At 34.3% G+C, this 15,802-nt stretch overlaps 1 protein-coding gene across 1 annotated transcript in view; it reads right to left on the bottom strand.

Annotated features, from left to right (window-relative positions):
- Window positions 1-10,349, bottom strand: part of LOC145295836 (QRFP-like peptide receptor) — a 488,459-nt gene extending 478,110 nt beyond the window's left edge. Inside the window, exon 1 of the mRNA XM_080141546.1 lies at window positions 10,252-10,349. Coding sequence (XP_079997672.1) covers window positions 10,252-10,327 — 76 coding nt within the window. The 5' untranslated portion in view covers window positions 10,328-10,349. The remainder of the gene's footprint in view (window positions 1-10,251) is intronic.
- Between the last annotated feature and the right edge of the window lie 5,453 nt (window positions 10,350-15,802).

Below are 15,802 nucleotides of genomic sequence, written 5' to 3'. Positions count from 1 at the left end.
TAGTAACTCTGACGATTCGACACTACATTATCCCAAACAACTCTAACGATTCGACACTACATTGTCTCAAACAACTCTAACGATTCGACACTACATTATCTCAAACAACTCTAACGATTCGACACTACAATATCTCAAACAACTCTGTCAATTCGAACCCGAACAATTCCGACAATTCTGTACGACACGATCCTAAACAACTCCGTCGATTAAAACTAGAACCTTTCCCACGATTCTGAACAGCTACATCAATTCGAACCCGAACACTTTCGACGATTCGCGCGATACGATCCCTAACAACTCGATTGATTTGAACCCGACCACCTCCGAGGATTCAACACGACCCCGAACAACTCCGTCGATTTGAAGCCGAACACCTTTGACGATTCGACAATACACTATACCGAACAACACCATCTATTCAACACAACAGGGTCCCGAATAATTCGCTTCAAACCGAACACCCCCGACGTTTTGACACGACAGCATTCCGAACAACTTGATTGATTCGAACCCGAACACCCTCAACGATTCGACACGACATGTTACCGGAACAAACTTGGCAGTTACCCGCCGAATGACTGTTATCGGCTTTTTAAACCGTTGGACGAATTAGTTTTCACCACTTAAATATTGACAGCAAATTCTTGAGCGCTTCCGCGCTGGTTCGTCACAATCAATTAAATATTTATTATATTTTTGTCTAACTACATTTTACTAATCTCTTTTGCGTGTCCTCAGATTATAGTATTATATTGATAATACTATAACCGTTCCTCTCCATAAGGTGATCTACCGAATATCATAACCCATATTCATCCTCAACCAAAACAATCTCTAATCGGAATAATAACTGGCTAGCCCTTACACCAACTCTAAGAACTCAATAGATAAATAAAATGCTAGAACACACACCTTTCCTATGTCTAGACGCTGAAATTCAGTCTTAAGACTGAATAGACTGTACGTCATTAAAATAACGTTTGGCTGGCTAGAAATAATACTTCTAGCCATCCATCAAGTAATTGTATTTGCTCTAAAATTCAGAAACTCTTCGTTTATATCTCCACGCCCCCATACATGTGTATAAGATATTCAACTACTGCGGGTGGGTATAAGATACGATATTGCCAAGAAAACAACGAATAACTAGGAAAGTAGCCAAAACAAGTAGACGCGAGAATAAATGTATGGAAACAGAGCAAGATAAAAGGAAACAGTTTGGAAGAGAACTAATGATATAACGTTAAATAAAAAAAATAATTCAGTTAAGCATGAAGATAAGAATACTTTGTATATACCCGCAAGGAAACATGTTATCTGTATTTCGTCCATTTCACAAAAGCAAAACTGACATTTATTTGATTCATATTGAATCGCCTTTCACCCAATATTGTTAATGCTAATTACTACATCTACATTGAAATTAACAACAATCGCAGTGATATTTAATTTGCATAAACATTTTATTTGTATTTCTAAAATATCATGATTGTTTTTTCCTTAGTTAGTCTAGACGTTACGCTTTTAAAATGCTAAATACAATTTCTGGAGGTTAAATTACTTCGGTAAAAGGACAAATTCGGTAAATTTTGATTTTAAAAGGCTAATCTGGCAACCTGGACAAAAATATGAGAGTAACATCCCTTTAATGTAGCCTCGTTTTCGAATATTATTATAATAATGCATGATTATTATTGTAATGCTGAAATGAACTCGTAGAAATTTCAACGTGCAGCGATTCTTCACCGACAAAAGAAATTAGCGAAGCGTTACATAAAAATGGTTACAATCGAAAAAAAAAAAAACAAGGAAAAAGGGAGATTGTCTGCTGAGAAGTACTGGACTGGAGGAGTAAATAAAAGATTGTCTCCCACATATTTTCATTAGTAGTAATAAACTGTGCAAGACAATATTATTTTTTAGTATTTATTAGTACTTATGAATTTATCTAATTTTGATCAGTTCTATATTTAAAATATAATGGACAATATTTTCATAGAATTGTTAATAAACTCATATTTGCTGAGTATTATAACCTTTTCTGTTCGATAATTTAATATTCGCGCTATCCAGAACAATATCAATTTTATGAAAAAATATTCGTTGATTAAATGTATTCTCATTCTATTTCCATAAGTCGTGCTAGTGTTTCAATATTCTCTGTATTGTCACTGATCAAAACCAGTGTCCTGGAATCTGAGGAACAATGCCCTGTTCCAATTTTCTAGTAAACTCAATTTCTTTTAATAACTATTGAAAATCATCGTACGTTATTTTATTAACCGTTAGGCATAAAATGGAACTTTGGAGAAATTTGAATGACAATAATTTAACCATTTGTTTATCGTCAGTAACGATCGTCTGTCTTTTGTAAAATCTGAGTAACACTAAACCTTACGTATTATTATTCATCGTATCTTGAGTGTGATTTTCACAAGGCTTCGGTCGATATAACCTCCGACCTTCTTCAGATATATCTTGTCGAACTCGGGAATGTTTCCGTCGAACTCGGGAATTTGGACTAAATTTCGAGCGGTACCCTTTCTTTACTTCACGGATCCGAGGCGCAATGGTTAGAGTATTGGGAAAAATGAATTGTAAAAGTGATATTCTCCTGAAGGTTGAAGGTTCAATCCTCAGTGTGGGCGACCGAAATATACATTTGCGAATTACTTAGAGCTTCTATCTAGTCATGGCTGACGGAACAAGAGCACGCTACCCCCGTGAAGTAAATAAAGGGTTCCGATAGAAATATTGTCCAAATTCCCGAGTTCGACAGAAACATTCCTGAGTTCGACAAGATATACCTGAAGAAGGTCGGAGGTTATATCGACCAAAACGTTGTGAAAATCATACTCAAGATGAGAACATTAGTCCGATGAATATAATATATACATATAACCAATCCTCATCTAAAAAATTCAGAAACTTAACTAAACCTTATAATGGTTTTAGTACTATCCGCGCTCTTCAAGTGGTGGTCATGTTAGTGCGTTCTCTCCTCGGTCATTCGACTCTTCTGGATTATTTTTAGTTTGTGTTCTAGCTCTCCACGCTCATGTCACAATGAAAAGTAAGATTTATAGTTGTTACAGCCATGGCGTTTCTGCCAATTGAAGTTAACGGTTTCTGTTCATATCAGTTATTGGATTTCCGAGCCTTTTAGTTTAGATATAAGATTTCGTGTAGTTTTACTTGTAGAATTTATTCACGTCTTAGATATGGGGTTTCTAGTACTTTCCGTAATAGGGTTACTTACAGTTACAGTTACGAGATATTATACATGTTCAGGCATCTAGTATTGGTAATGTGAGTTATAGAATGTCTGCAGGGTTCACATTTAAGATTTCCTGCAGTTGCAATTATGGGATTTCTGAAAATTTCAGTTCTTGGACTCTAAGTCGCCCGAGTGATCGACTTTATGGCTATTCACGTAATGGAATTTTTCCTCATTTAGTTTAGCTTTTCAGTTTAAATTATAATTTCTTTGATTTTGTCAGTTTTATGTACTTTAAATTCTTATTACTGGTAGTTTCAGTTACCGACTCAATTCCGTTTAGTGATTTCTAGCCGTTTAATATAGAAGATTTCTATCAGTTTCAGCAGATGTCTGGCGTTTTCGATTATGGAATTTCTTCCAGTCTTAGTTGGATTATTGCCTGCCTCAATTCGGTGATTTCTGTACCGTTCTAATCATAGGATGTTTGTCATTTTAAGTCATTATGTTATATCCTAGTAAGTTAAGATTCCTTAGCGGTTTCCTGCGAATTTCATCTATATCAACTATGGCTTTCTAACAGTTTTTATTAGGATTGCAGACCGTTTTATTGATAAAATACTTGCGCATTGATTTATTGTATTTATAACCACCAGAGTTTGAATGATGATGTGGTACTTGTACAGAATTTTAACCAGACGTAACTACGTGACGTCATGCGCTCGGTTTGATTGCAATCTGGCGTAAGACGCCGATCAATGTGCGGCAAAAGTTAAAGACAATCGTTGGGGAAAATATTCGGGGAAAATCAACGGATCAGCCGGGAGCTTCTCGAAAGTTATCTCTTCGAGTTTATATGGAGACAGAAATTTAGTAATGGACGTTTTGTCTTTATCTTAAAGTACCCGGCGATGTTTCTTCCACATCCGCTGTTTCTTCTCACCCCACTTTGACATCGTTAGCTGCAACCTTAGACAAGTCTACCTAATGCTATGGAAATATCCCTACTGTCCTTATTTCATTAAATAAAAAGAATCAATTGCCCAGGCCAACCCCAGAGAAATAAATATTCATGAAAAGAACAAAAATAAAGATACAAAAATTGATTACTTTTCATTGGTTGCAAAAATAAAAATGCAAATAAAAAAGTATACATGAAAGACACATCGAATAATGTTTTTTTTTTTAAATCTTTGTAAAAAATATGAAAAACACAAAAGATTAGTTTTTTTTTATTAGTTTTGTACAATTTTGAGAAAAAAATGTCTGAAAAAGATACAACTTACTTGAATTATTTTTTGTTTCACTTAAAAAATATTACAAGAATAAAACATAAATTTTTACGGCAGGCAGTTGTTTCTTTTTTATTTTCGTTATATTTTTATTTTGGTGATTTTATTATTTAAAAAAAATTTATTTAGTATTTTCCTTGAGTAGCGTTGTTACGCCTTGATAATCGGCAACACTCAGCAGTTGACGTCATGTTCCAAGCAAAGCCAAGCGGCCTGTTAGTAACGTCTGGTTCAAATTCTGTACAAGTACCCATGATGTTTTTCTTATCACCTTTTTTCCGATTCAATTATATTATTTCTGTTTGTTTTAGGCCTCAGATTTCTAGCCGTTTAAGTAATAGGATGTATGGTCGTTTCAGTTATAAAATGTCTTGCCATTTAAGGTATGGAATTTCTTGCTGTTTATGTTATTGTATTTTTTCTGCTTTCGTGCTAATTATTTTGGCAAATTCAGTTACCTATTTTCTGGCCAATACAGTTAATGCGTTCGTGGACGATTCATTCATAGGACCTTTAGTCGTTAACGTATTTGATCTGTATCTAGCCGTTTAATTTATAGTATGTATGGCTGTTTCAATCATACGATGTTTGGCTGTTTCAGTGAGAGATTACTGGCCGTTTTATTTATAGGATTTTCGTGGATTAAGCATTGAGATTAATGATCAAATCAATTGTTATATTTTTGCACGTTCCAGTTATGATATGCATGTCAGTTTCTGCTCTTGATTTTATGGTAATTTCGGTTATAGTAATTTTTGAGAATTTACGTTATAGTATTTCCGGTCGATTGTGCTATCAAAATTCTGTTTATTTTTGTAATTAGAATTCTTGCAATTCTTCTTATTTAAGCATTATTATTATTGTTATTATCATGATAATACCTATTTATTAACACCAATTTCATCACATAAGACATTAATAGTGCTCCGTTACTGGTCGGAACAAGTTATTTTTCTTTTGAGTCTAAGTGGCGCGAATACCCAGATTAAAAGTTCGTTTTGTGTGTGTCAATACGCGTTGGACATTATGTTTCTTTCTCCAGACAGTAGTTTACATGCGATAACGGCCGGTTCCTTTATTTTGCCTATGACATTATGCGATTGTTTTAGATCCCGGCAAGTGAGTTTCCATTTACTTCGAATAATATTGTGCCTATACATTATTGTATTTCGATACATAATATTTGTTTACAAATGTCTTGAGAATTGCGATTTCTACATAGTGTTTTACTTAAAAAAAACTTTACTGCAGTTAGTCGGTGTAACTTGGTTATGCATGTTGGTTTGTATTGTCATTTCAATTGTTTTCATAAGCGATGTGTGTTTTGTGCATACAACACTTTCAAGTTGATCCACTTAAAGTTAATTTTATTTTAATTTTCATAACAATTCATTGTATTCCTACAATTACAGTCACTTTTTCATGTTTCCACCAGCTTTTTAGCAAGTTACATGTCTTTTGCTAAAGTTTTCGTCTTTGATCTTCACATTTAAAACTACTGAATCAACAACCTCGCAGACAATTTTCTTCTTGTTGCTTATCAGATCCGGTCTTGTAATTTTTATCAGTTTTTCCTTTGCATTTCCATGTCCTAGAGGATTTAATTATTTTATTTTATTTTTCAAGACTGGCTCCAGTTTCTGTTTGCATGAATTTTGTCTGCATAGTTAACGTGTAAACTCCTGCATAGTACCAGTACATACATTCAGCATAATTCTCGTTGACACATAGGTTCCCGTTAGATCACAGGAGTTAAGTAACGTTGAGTTTCGTTTATACTAAAATGGCTATTTGGGAATTCCAGGTACTGTATGTGCTCTCCGCTTATATTGGCATTGATTCCAGTCGCCCTTGACTTTTCTTTGCCACGAGAATTAACCAGTGCCGATTCAGGAGAGGTGTGATTGGAATTGCGCAACTCTTGCCTAACAATTTTCACGCGTAGCTTCCTTACAGAGGGTATCCTTTGTCTTTCGAGACTGAACAGAGGCTTAGTAGCAGTTGAACTGCCTTGCTAATGCAGCCATGTTTGTTTGTGTATTGCATTTTTAGGATATTTTTCTGAGTACAGGTAATCTGTGATTAAACGTTTCTCATAATTAATAGATTTAACGTAACTTATTACCAGTGGTTATTATTATTATTATTATTATTATTATTATTATTATTATTATTATTATTATTATTATTATTATTATTATTATTATTATTATTATTATTATGTTCGTTTACTTCAAAGTGTTGAGATGCTTGCACCGGTTAATTTTTCACTCAAGAGCGGGTTCTTACACCAAAGCTAGTAAGCATATTCAAAAGGTCAATTAGATGGAAAGAATCTGGCGTATGATGTTTGCTGTGCCAAACAATATCGACTTCTTGAGTACGGTAATGTTGTTCTTGATTCCCAAGGAGTTCAACTGCTTCTCAATATCATCTGGAATTGAGCCAAGCCCACCTATGATGATTGGCATGATGGACGTTTTCTTATTCAACGCCCTACCAATCTGCCCTCACTTTCTTCTTCTTCTTTTTCTTCTTCTTCTTTTTTTTCTTCTTCTTCTTCTTATTATTATTATTATTACTACGAGCGAACAATTTGCTTTTCTTTTAATTGTTATGCTTATAATCAATAATTGCTGTGGCAGAAAGTAGATATTGTTAACTGTGGTCCTTATAGACGACTTAATAGTTATAGAAATACACATGTTTTAGAAAGAGACATATTGTAGATGTTACAACGGTCGCGTAATATTAAATGCACCACCTCTTGTTATTAGTCGCATTTTAAAAAAGAAAATGAAATACAAGATAACATACACATTCTCACAGATATGTAACTAAAAACAAAGTAATTGCAATCAATCCACTTGCCTTGCCTATCATCACAAAAAGCTTTGGCATTGTTAGTTAACTTAGAAGCAGCACTAACAGAGTAGACACTAAAACACAGAAATGTTGACATCGTGCAGAATAATATCTAAAAACCTGATGAGCTCTCAAAATCCAAACGTCAAAATGGTACATAAACTTCATAAAAAAAGACTCAGCAGAACAATCTCCATCAACTAAAGTGGAAAAACATTTTGGACGATAATGTCGTACAAATGTAATCAAATCAGAATCAGGGACATGATCGGATCGGGAAATAGTCCGAAAAGTCGAGAAAAATACATGAATGTCTTTCATTTTCAAAAAAAAAAAAGCAAAAAAAAAAAGAAACCCAACAAAAAACAAAACAAAACTGGAAGAATATGCCAATTAACAGAGTGCATACATTTTGTGGGTGAATTTAACCAGACTATATAGATACGTAAGGCTTAATCATTTGTCTCAGAAGAGAATCGCTTTTCTATGATCAGGAGAGGATAAAATCTTATCCAAAATTAAGGCCTCATGCCTAATGTTTTAACCCAACCAGACCTAGTTACGATATACCGGCTATATGCCGAGTTACCGCTAAACCGGTATTTTTCCGACAACATGTTTTCATGTTGTCAGGGAGTTAAAAATAGCTACCCAATCGCACCACCTCATCTGACCACATCTGTGCTGTATGCATGGAGAAACACCTGAAATACAATAGAAAGCATCCTGGAGTATCTTACAAAAACAACCCCCCAAAGAGGTTGAAGACAACATTCTGATGCACCTACTGCAGAAAGTACCTGTGCATGAAGGATCGATCAACCTGTGGGGTATACTGACACAGGAAGACTGAATCATGGCAGTAAATGAAAGGGAAAAGATTACTAGCGCGTTTAAATTATTTTCACCAACTTCCACATGAAGCCAGGCACATGAGCAAACTAGGTTCAGTAGCTTAGGTCTGGTAGGGTTCAGAAAATTAATGGTCTCAGCAATGCCAACAAGTCCAGGATCTATCACACAAAAGTAATAAGTATGAGCCACCTTCAACCCAACTGTAAAACTTTCCTGGTGGGGAGCGGCTGCTATACAATAGGAGATAATGAAATATGTATTTTTATTATTCGGAAACATTTGGAAAAAGGTTAATATTGAATGAAACAGTAAATCATTGGAAAACATACCAGAAATAACAGTTAAACATATTAGCTCTAGATATATCTAAGGCTTTTGACAGGGTATGGCATGAGGGTCTCCTCAGTAAAATCAGATCATACGGTATCACTGGTAGAATACTTAACATAATTAAATCCTTCTTAGATAAGAGAAAAATCCAGGTAGTCCTCGACGGTCGCACATCTAAACAATATGATATAAATGCGGGAGTGCCCCAGGGTTCTATCCTTGGACCTCTATTGTTCCTGATATTCATAAATGACCTCCCCGACAACATTGCCTCTGAGATGGGTATATATGCTGATGACACTACACTCTATGGCAGACACGACAGGAAGACGAATGAACACATTTCTAAAGAAATGGCAGAAACACTAGAGGAAGACCTCCAATCTGTAGTGGAATGGGGACAAAAGTGGTTGGTCGCGTTCAATGCTGCCAAGACTAAACTAGTTTCATTCAATAATTACAAGAAACCCTCTCTACCACCAATAGCAATGGCCAACGACTCTTTATCTGAGAGTCCATCTTTCAAACTCCTTGGCCTAACGTTCACAGGAAACATGAGTTGGAACAATTACATTGAAGGCATTGCCAGGGCCGCTGCAAGAAAGGTGGGCTCTCTCTACCGTGCTAGAAAACTACTAACACCCGAAAGTATCCTGTACCTCTATAAGGCCACCATTCGCCCATGTATGGAGTATTGCTGCCACATCTGGGCTGGTGCATCTGCTACTAGTCTCTCGCTCCTTGACAAGGTTCAAAAGAGAGTCGCAAATCTGATAGGCCCTGAACTGGCATCTAAGCTTCAGCCTCTGTCCCATCGACGAAATGTTGCATCCCTCTGCCTGTTCTACAAGTATTTTAGTGGTGAATGCTCTGATGAACTGCAATCACTTGTGCCCCCACGACGCGAGCACCCTCGACAAACCCGACAGGCTACTAGATCCCACCCCCACACTGTAGAGGTCCCTAGATGTAAAAGATCTTTTTACTCCAATAGTTTCTTCCCCAGAACCGCAAGACTCTGGAATTCCATTCCAGGTCCCTGCTTCCCCAACAGTACTGACGTGCAGAAGTTCAAGTGTAACGTGAACCGACACCTTGCTGCCCAAATCCCTACATAGTACCCCAGTAGTTGTTGCCCCTGATAGTAGCCCCCTACACCAAAGTGGCAATTTGCCTTGTTTGGGGTGAAAATGTAATAAAAAAAAAAAAAAAAAAAATATTATACACTATCAATTATGACTATGAAATTCTTAAAGCTATGTACCAAGAAAACGGAGTCGTCAAACATGACATAGTGATATGGTCAAGAAGAAGAATGAAGCATCTCCAGTTGACGTCAGTTTACTCAATTATGATGGCTTCGACAGAGCTAAGTAGAAAAATGACAAAATACAGTCTTATGCACGGCATAAAAAGAAACTATAATCATAATGATCTCAATCATTCGGGTAATTATAGGGGCAACTGGACTCAAGAAAAAGAATTTGAAAACCTACCTGGCAAATATTTCCGGTGAACCAAGTGCAAGAGAGTGTCAATCAATTACACTTAAATGGACTTTTAGAATCTTAAAAAGATCTCTCGGTTTGAATCTATAAAAAACGAGTGAATGTTTGGAACCTTGTAGAATGTGCAACCTCCACCTAGAACAAACTGATAATAATTTTAAAAAAAAAACCTATAACTTACCTTGCATAAATCCTGTGAATCGACAAATGAATTCTCCGTACAACCAAACCGTGTAAGCACTTTCAGCGGCCGTCATAGGGATACAAAAAATTGCAACTGAAAGAAAAAAAGGCGCAACTGATAAAAAGCACACCAGTAAATTGGAATATTGAGATAGGGAAATAAATGCGAAAGAAGTCATTGTACTTATAGTATTGACTGTTTTACAAGAGAACAAAGAATTCATTAAATTGTTGATATGATAAATAACATGCAATTTTGCTAGAATCTTTTTATATAATTAAAGCATGAATATACATCTGTATTTATTCATTTTAATAAATCCATATTCCCGTCCGTTTGCTTTTTTTTTTTTACATAGCATATCCTGTATTTTGATGCAAAAATTCCCCTCTGGACCAAATTAATGTAGGTTTGCAACAACAGATGTCACATAAAAATTATTATGCCTAGGCTATTATCCACCACATTATGTAACTTTTTCATATACACAGATTTAGGCCTTATAATAAAATCCAAAAATAAATTCTAGGAGAGAAATAATCAGTTTCGCCATTATCTTTGGAGAAATTAGTTTCTATTTTTTCTCTCATCGTCCCCACTGTAAACTGAATAAAATTACACATAGCAGATTTGTAATGTTCCGTCACATGTACAAAATGATTCATAAACTCATAGAAAGAACGTTCACTTCCGATTCGCAGATTCAGAAAATTATGATTTCTCCCTATGCATATTCATCCCTTTCTCATTGGATACCAGTTATAATTCTCTTATTCCAGATTTTAAACCTTCACCATAAAAGCACGCAACATGGCGTCTGCAAGAAAAGCGTTACACCAAATTGTTACACCGTATACACACAAGGCACCAGCATTACATGTAGATTGTTTACTTCTTGGCCGCTCACACATATTTAAACTAAACCGGCATTATAAACTTACAGAATAGCTATACTTTGCTTTGCAATAGGTTTGTCTTCTATTCTCTCTCAGTCTCTCTTCCTCTCTCGCCCTCTCTTACTCTCGTTTTTTTTTGTTACTTTTGCCATTAACTTTGTAACGGCAAAAAAAAAAAAAAAAAACTTTGCTGCATTATTGTGTTTTATTAAAAAAACAACGTTAAAAAATTACGGGCCTCCGGGAAGAAGATGTCAGTAATGTTTTTGAATATGAACATTTATATTATTGTAAGATAGATCAAACTATTGATCAGAGTAGTTTACCTGTTTTTAGCTTGAGTGTGAGCATTAATTACTCGTATCATTTGAATATTTCAGACTATTGTTCTGATATTGTATATTATTTTCACAAATTTTCGGTCAGTGTAATTTTCTACCTTTTCAGACTTAGTGGATACACTAGTATTCTGAAATTTGAAAGTGTAATCCTCACTGCGGATGAAACTCAAAATACTATTAATAATTACTATTTATCGGGCTATATATATATATATATATATATATATATATATATACATTGCATAAATGTTTTCTAAGTAAAATAATAAATAAATAATCACCGTTTATTCGTTCAAGTCCAAGACATATGGGCGATTATTCTAACAAAAATATTTTCTTAGATTTCCAAGGTTGGAGACTCTAATGACCGTATCATCGTTAAAAAATCAACAACAAAAGAATGGGCATATATTAATGAAAGTGTCTGTGCGTATCTGTGTGTGTATTTCTTTACCAAACTTCTCTGTCAGTTTTCAGTCTACAGACTCGAGATTTGACATAAAGTGTATTGAGATTTGGGATTTTTTAATCGGTCTGTAGCCAGAAATTTTGCCGTCAAGGGGTCAGATTTCAACTATCTGACCTTTGAAAACTTTACAAAGCTCCTCCGCTAATTTTGGTCTAAACATTTGAAATTTTCGATGTAGGTTACTTGGAAATCGATCAAACTTTTTAATTTGATTTAAGCCCAAAACAATCTCACAGACAATTTTATAGTATTCGTTTTCTCAGCACTGCTTCCCGTGAGTTGTCGTTACAATTTATCAGCATGTAAAGCATGTAATTATTTGCATAGTTCCGAGTGTACTGCACATCTCATATGCATTAGTGCATGTTTCTATATTGCTATTCAATTATGTAATTTATCGTTTCGTCACTTTGAGATCTAGAGTTGCCGTATTTCTCGGTTTAGTTTTAGGTTTGCCATAGTTAGATCTAACTGAAATGTTTTGTGCGGCTGTTATTAAAGATACTGTTTTCTTGAGTAAGCGTTTATTTATAGCCATTTATAAATGTTTTCGTAAGTCTCTTCTTTAATAATTCTCACAAATTGTCCGTGTAGCTGTTTTTTTCTACTTTTCTTTCTCTTGTGCCTCGTGTCGCTCTCCCTGTATTGTTCAGTTGATGGTGTTACTTGATGCACTGATTAGTCTGTCTGTTTCCCTGGGGGAGGGCGTAGTTTTATAATTCATTTTTATGTTGTTCATGCAACGTATTATACTCATAAGTTTTTCTCTCGTCGTGTCATTTTCACGTGGAGTTTAAAGTATTATATGTGAGTGTAGTGCATTATTCTTATGCATTACTTTCTGATCAAGATACCCACAAGTTTGTTCTAATCCAGCCTATGCATAGTTGAGAATATCTCACTAGTCATACTGTCCAGGTGTTTTTTTTAACTAGATCTCTTGTTAGATAATGTAGTTGCAACCGGTTTTCCTCTTTTCAATCTTCTTTTTAATTTCTGTTTAATTGGTAAATTCTTTAACTTTAAATTATTTCCATAAGAATTCCCTAAACAGGACAACTATTTTTCATCAACAGATATGTGATGCCCGAACAGTGATTAAAATCATATTCAAAAACATCGTGTAAAAACCTACGTTTCTTAGTCTTCAGTGTTAAAGCGTGAGTATAATATAAAATAAGATCTGTGACATTACTCTTAAATTTAACCTCTGATAATATCTTTGATAATATCTGTGCATTCATCAACAATTCCTTATATCAATCGTGTTATCTTTATGTTATGCGTTGGATTAATCTAAGTAGAAACGTAGTTGCTGCCGATATAATAGATTTATCTAATTTTGCAAAATAAGATTTTTTAAGTATTATCCATACAGTAAAATGGAAAAAAATCCAGTTTCTGTCTTTTATAATCAAAATTTGACATATTAACGTTAAGAAAAATAAAAAAAATGTGGATATAATTACACAATATTCGCGCTTTAGAAAACGCTTTATTTGAAGTTTCAAGAAATCGAATTTATTTATTTTGCACACGAACTCTTTTATTACGTATCTATCAATCCAATTCCAGCCAAGGACGTTGTGCGCTATTTATATTCTTAATCTGAGTTGGCAATTTGTTCTCCAAATCTATTATCCTATTAGCAAATTTATTCAGTAATAGATTGTGTTTATTAAATCTACATCTAATATGAATTTCTATACTGAGGAGAAAAAAATGATGAATACCATTAATCCGAAAATTTCAATTAAATCATCTCCCATGCTTGTGTCTAACCCAGTAATTAATCGAATTTGCTAAATCTTTTTGTGTAACTGAACATGTTTACTCTTTTTATTTCTGTTTTTATTTATTTTTATACGTTCTAATCTGAATATTACATGACAATGTGTACACACTCTACATGTATTGGTTTGCTTTGTCTATGTTATGTGTTATATAATTATATATTGTTTCAATGTGATTGTATGTGCTGTGATGTACTCATAGCAATGGTGGCCCCTCGACGCACACACCCTCGATAAGCCAGACAAGCAGCAAAATCGCATCTCTTTAATGTTGAGATTTCTAGATACTAGAAAGCCTTGTATTCTTAATGTTCCTTCTTATGGAGTTATTGACTTTCAAATTCCCTCCCTATTTCCTGCTTCACTGAATGTACTGACCCGCTGAAGTTTAAATGTAATGTAAACAGGCATAAGAATTATTAGCTCTTTACGTTTCAAGAGGTTAAACGACATTTCATCACCTGCCATTTAATCACCCGACTATCAATCACTGAACATTTAATCACATGGTCTTTGAACCACGCAAATTTTTTAATTTAAAAATGTAAACAAATTCCTGCAAATAGTTTCATTTTCCTTTTTTTTTACTTAATGTCAAAAAACAATACCGAATTTAAAAAAAAAATAATACAGAATATTATAAAAGAAACTTTTTCAATAACTATTTTATTTAAAAAAATAGACAAATATGTGGTGAAAAATAATATCCTTAAAGCACTATCGGAAATCCCCATGTGACTAAATGTCACAATATGATTAAGTGTCCACGTGATGAAAAACATTTCCAGTGATTAATAGTCCGTGAGTGATAGTCGTGTGATGAAATTTAAGGTGATGTAAGATCATCACCGTTGCTACAGGCGATATGCTTTGTTTGGGGTAAAAATGAGTAATAATGCTATATATACTGTAAACAATTCCTGTATTGGTTCGGTTAGTCAGTTTAATGGCATATCAATACTTGCGGTTATTTATTGGGAAAACACAATAAAATGTTTCCTAGTAAATTGATTAGTTTAGATTGTCTATTTTCTGGTATTTTGATTGGATATTTATTCTGAGTCACAGACGTTTCTATAGATTAAGGGTTATGTTCATTTGATGGCACCATTTTAATTAAATATTTCAGAAAATATGACTTAACACAGGCATTACATAGTTTGGTGTGCGTCAGTTATGTTATATCGATCTTCTGAAGGATATTACCCGTAATACGAAAACACACTAAGTTTTAATTATTTATTTTAGTGTTGTTGACCACTCAATTCTTCATAGGCTATTATCACTATCTTAAAATCTCACTGAAGGATGATCAGTTATTTGTCTCTGTTCGTCTTTTCTGTAGGATAGGATTCTGTTTTGGTAAATGTTCTTTGTTTATCATAAATAATAGACATAAAGAATCCAATTCCCTAAATATATGTCTTTATTTTTGTCTTAGGTAAAATCTACCACAAGAAAGATAGATAGGTAGAGATAGAGAGAGAGAGAGAGAGAGAGAGAGAGAGAGAGAGAGAGAGAGAGAGAGAGGGGGGGGAGATATAGAGAGCGAAATTTATTTTATAATGCATATTTTCAGCGTAATGTTTTTACGTATTTCTTTTAAAGATTAGGTATGTTATAACTATACATCTCATGAGATCATTACCCAATATTTTATGATTGCAGGTTCAAATAAACAGCAACAGCAGGAATTGGAATACATCCTACTAAAGCCTGATTGTCATAGTTGGTAAATTTGAAAAACTACAAACTGGGCGTGAGTACACTTTAGAAGAACGATATACAATAAAATTCTGTTATAAATTTGCAAAAAAAAAAAAACTGCCGCAGAAACGTTTGGAATTCTCCCTTTAGACAATCTTGCATGAATCAAGCAGCATTATAAAGTGGCATAAGCAATTTACGGAAGGCAGAAAGTCTGTGTGCATGGATGGGGAGAGGTGTAGGAGAACAAAGGAAGTCAGAACACTAGAGTTGATTGGCCAAATAAAGAATTTCATGGATATGGACCGTCGTGTGTTATAGAGAAAAAGTGCACAGTTTAAT

Source organism: Euprymna scolopes, chromosome 16, assembly GCF_053919585.1.
Source record: "Euprymna scolopes isolate OS-2025 chromosome 16, ASM5391958v1, whole genome shotgun sequence".
NCBI lineage: Eukaryota > Metazoa > Mollusca > Cephalopoda > Sepiida > Sepiolidae > Euprymna > Euprymna scolopes.
The sequence above is the reverse complement of the archived record's forward strand: the minus strand, read 5'-3'. Positions and strand labels throughout refer to the sequence as shown.